This window comes from Epinephelus fuscoguttatus, linkage group LG10 (genome assembly GCF_011397635.1).
Source record: "Epinephelus fuscoguttatus linkage group LG10, E.fuscoguttatus.final_Chr_v1".
NCBI lineage: Eukaryota > Metazoa > Chordata > Actinopteri > Perciformes > Serranidae > Epinephelus > Epinephelus fuscoguttatus.
In genome coordinates, this window is record NC_064761.1 from 25,728,701 (window position 1) to 25,732,930 (window position 4,230).

At 38.8% G+C, this 4,230-nt stretch overlaps 1 protein-coding gene across 1 annotated transcript; it reads left to right on the forward strand.

The window, feature by feature from the left end:
* Positions 1-1,115: 1,115 nt before the first annotated feature.
* On the forward strand, positions 1,116-4,230 carry LOC125895269 (claudin-19). Its single transcript, XM_049586956.1, has 4 exons — positions 1,116-1,589; positions 1,997-2,161; positions 2,981-3,059; positions 3,245-4,230. Exons 1-4 carry the CDS (start codon positions 1,388-1,390, stop codon positions 3,411-3,413), a joined length of 615 nt encoding a protein of 204 aa, XP_049442913.1. The 5' UTR covers positions 1,116-1,387; the 3' UTR covers positions 3,414-4,230.

Consider the following 4,230-nt stretch of genomic DNA (forward strand, 5'->3'; position numbering starts at 1 on the left):
CCACAGGCTGGAGTCGAACCCGGGCCGCTGCGGCAACAGCCTTGTACATGGGGCGCCTGCTCTACCACTAAGCTACCAATGCCCCACCAATACTATTTTTCTGAAATTAACAATGTATTAACATGTAAACACAAGTATATACTGATAGAATAACATATTGTATATGTACTACTACTACTACTACTATGTGTACTACTGTCACATGTTCACTTATTTAGATATAAAGAGATAGCAGGACAAGTCGATGAATACACATAGATTATAAGGCAAAGACAATTGGTAGAATATATGTACTTGTAAGTCACGGATAATTAGTTATTTGTATTATATACTTAAATGGGTTTTTGTGAGATAGATATTTGGTACTTACTGTTATGCATGGGCGTTTTTGTGTGATAAAGTTAAATGGTAATAACAATGGCAGATTTAGAAAAGTCTTAGGTACAGGTTTATCTATAGGCTATAAGGAAGATGTCCGTTTCATTGTACTCAGTGACCTATGGAGAAGGGGTGGGATTTAATAAGTTTATACTTCCTCCCACTGCTTAATGTGTAAATAAAGGTAAATATACACTGATAATTGCTTTTGATTATTCTTTTCATTATTTCTAAATATTACTTTCTGTCTGTCTGCTTGTTTGTATGGTCATGCCTTTTTTTACACACTAAATAAATATCAAATATCATATACATCAAAATATTGTTATACAAGTTCTGATGAAGTTCTTGATTTTGTGTTTATATAACGGATTTAAAGGCAGTGCGATGGCACCAGAACTCTTGCATCAGTACCGTGTTCACTTCCAGGACTTCAACTGAAATAAGTCTTGGCTGTTATTCTTGGCACATGTGTGACCTCGGGGTCCTCTCCACCAGCTTCACTTTAATTTTTTCCTTCTTCTCAGAATAGTCAGCATTTACCGCCATGTATTAAGTGGTAAGACTGATAAGACTTCTCAGGAAAATCGCATCCCATCATCCACCGCAGGTGTTATTCTTGGCACATGTGTGACCTCGGGGTCCTCTCCACCAGCTTCACTTTAATTTTTTCCTTCTTCTCAGAATAGTCAGCATTTACCGCCATGTATTAAGTGGTAAGACTGATAAGACTTCTCAGGAAAATCGCATCCCATCATCCACCGCAGGTGGAGTAGAGGTCTCACATGCGTCACGCGCCTTGGACTTTAAATAGAGAGCGCAGAGGAGCGCTCGTATAACGGTCCTTAGAGCTGCGAGGAGGCACCTGAGAGGAGATCGACTTTAAGTTTATACGACTTCAGCTGCTTCTGTTCGCTGTCAGATTTTCTTTGGCTCAGTTTCCGACCAAGCACTCGGACTTTTTTTTTAACTGATTACGGTCTTCCCGCTCTGCTGTTATCCGGATACGATGGCCAGCTCTGGGCTGCAGCTCCTCGGGTTCCTCCTCTCTCTGATCGGTCTCGCCACCACTGTTGCTGCAACTATGATGGTTGAATGGAAGAAGCAGTACCAGGGCAAGTCGCACCGCATCTACGAGGGCTTGTGGATGAGCTGCAGTGGCAATGAGAGAACAACCTGTGAATTTCACCAGTACCTCTTGAAGCTGCCAAGTAAGTTTTTTTTTTTTTGTATCTGCATCTCCTCTAAAAACCAGACACTGCTTGCTGAGATATCTTCCACTTATAATAATGTACTATAATTAGCCAGAAGTGCGTCTTTGTTGTGTAAGCTCTCTGAATTGACCTCATCTGACTTTATATTCATATAGGGTCATAGAGGGGTTTATTTTTTATTGCATATTTTGTAGAATTATTATCTTTATTTGCTGTTGACAAAGTGCAAAGTTGAAACTTAAAGAGTAAACCAAAAAAGACTGCACAACAGTCATACATTTTGTTACAGATAGATGCAATATGAGTAATATTCAGTCTCTAAGATCATCTCCAGCTATCACAGACTGTATCAGTGAGAGGCTTACTGTATATATGTACCAACATTCCCACTTCTGCTCCTCCAGCTGAGATCCAGGCCACCAGGGCTGTGATGCTGATCAGCATCTTCCTCTCCACTGTGGCGCTGTTGGTCTCCACGGTGGGAATGAAGTGCACCCGCTTCATGGACGGCAAACCTGAGAGCAAATCCTTGACAGCAATGATCGGAGGAATCATGTTCATGATTGCAGGTGTGTTTAGCAGCAACAAACCCTGATGGGCTCTCACAGGCTACATAATATGTCAAGTATAGTGTTTTCATAATGTTCATCATCACTGATCACATTTTAAATTTTATTTTTGTATTCAAAATACAAAAAATACACCACAAAACCAGAGTTATACCATTTGATTTCATTCAGTTTTATTTATATAATCCAATATGACAAATCATAATTTGCCTCTGGGGGCTTTGCAACATATTACACCCTCTGACCTTTGACCCTCACAGCAGAAAAACTTCCTAAAACAAAAAACCTTTAATGAGTGGAAATCTGGAGAGACCTCAGGAAGAGCAACCTGAGGAGTGATCCGTCTCCCAGGGCAGAAAGATATGAACAGAAAAGCAATTATTAAATCATGAATGCCATTTTTTATACAACCATGAAAAGATTTCATCCTAAAAAAAATTCTAATGGCACTTTTAAAGAACATAAGAGCTGTTTTAAACTATAGAAATAAGACCAAACCAAAGCACAACAAGAACAAAATACCACAAACATCAGTAGTCACAAGAGAGTGCACATTTTGTGAACATTTCTGCAGAAATATCACCAGCCCCATCAGAGTTAGAGCTCGTATAGGTCAGTCTAATTCTCTTTATCCTCCATTTGTACTTTCTGCAGTCATTTTTTCACCATTAAACATATTCAAGAGTCTCTCCCTAAAACAAATAAGCAAAATACAAAAGCAGAAAACATATCTGAAAGAACAGGTTGTCAGAAAAAAATATTAGGATTTAAATGAGCGCTTCAGTGATGAACAATATGATGTGGTTTTTTTTTGTTCAGGTTTACTGACCCTCATCATAACCTCCTGGTACGTCAAAATGATTGTTCATTACGTCCACGAATCCCATCGCCTGCAGAGGTACACACACACACACACACACACACACACACACACACACACACACACACACACTTAAGTGCTTAATTTTCATTTGAAAGTGGTACTGTAAAACTAAACTGACATATGCGCATACATACATGTTTACATGCAGATACACATAGATATACACACGTGCATCTAAACATGTCTGTTTTCCTCCTCAGCTTTGAGTTTGGTAAGGCCGTGTTTGTCAGCTGGGCTGGTGGCCTCCTCACTATGGCTGGCGGTGCCTTCCTGAGCTGTCGGAGATGCTCGCGGTCTCAGTCGAATGGCTCCATCAGCTCCAACCAGCTCCTCGCCACCAACACCCACTCCAAGTCCAACTACGTCTAGCCGAGGAGAGGCCTTGAGACAGTGAATTTACAGACTGCAGCAGGTTGGGTTTCTACGACGAGGAAATGTCCCACTGCAGGATTACAAATACTATGTACTGAGTCAGTAACCAGCATCAGGAATGCATACAAAATCAGGCTGTTTGTAATGAGTGTTTGAATCCCGTTTTACAGCTTGATTTTTTTTTATTTTAGCACAACACTTGGTTACTTGGATGCCGTCAGTCACTGCTACGAATATGTAAGGCATTCACTTGAGAAAAAAAGAGATTATTATCTCAGAATTATAATGAATGAGATAATAATGTTGTTAATTCAGAAAAATTAGAATTAATGAGATTATTATCTCGTTAATTCCTGCAATAAGCTTGTTAATAATTTTCCATTAAGAGAAATAAAAGGACTAACTTTTAAAATAATTTCAAACATTAAAATTACACATAGTTTCGTTATTTCAGGTTTAAACATGCTGATCTCTGACGGCCTGTTTGTGTAAGTATGACATCACAAAGTTACTCCTCACAGCTACCTATGAATGAACGCTTGTTTCAGTAGTTTACAGTGTTGACACTGTAGAGATTTCTGTACTCTTACTGTGTACTTTGCCTTGGAATTTATTCCTCTTCAGTTTCTCACTGGTGTTAATATAGATTTGTGTACGTTGTTCATGTTATGACTAAAGTTTTATATTTTCTTGTCATGTTTTCCTGTAGTTTGGTCGTTGTTAATGTTATTTGGCACATCATGTGGCAGTTTGAAAGATAATATGTATGTTTGTATATTTTGGAAAGAGAAATAAAATTATTTTGTTTTCTTCA

Bases quoted from the DNA above. Each gene is read 5' to 3' on its own strand.
- LOC125895269 (XM_049586956.1), top strand. From the start codon at position 1,388: ATGGCCAGCTCTGGGCTGCAGCTCCTCGGGTTCCTCCTCTCTCTGATC. The intron at 1,590-1,996 runs GTAAGTTTTTTT...CTGCTCCTCCAG, and splicing joins GTACCTCTTGAAGCTGCCAA to CTGAGATCCAGGCCACCAGG. The intron at 3,060-3,244 runs GTACACACACAC...TTTCCTCCTCAG, and splicing joins GAATCCCATCGCCTGCAGAG to CTTTGAGTTTGGTAAGGCCG.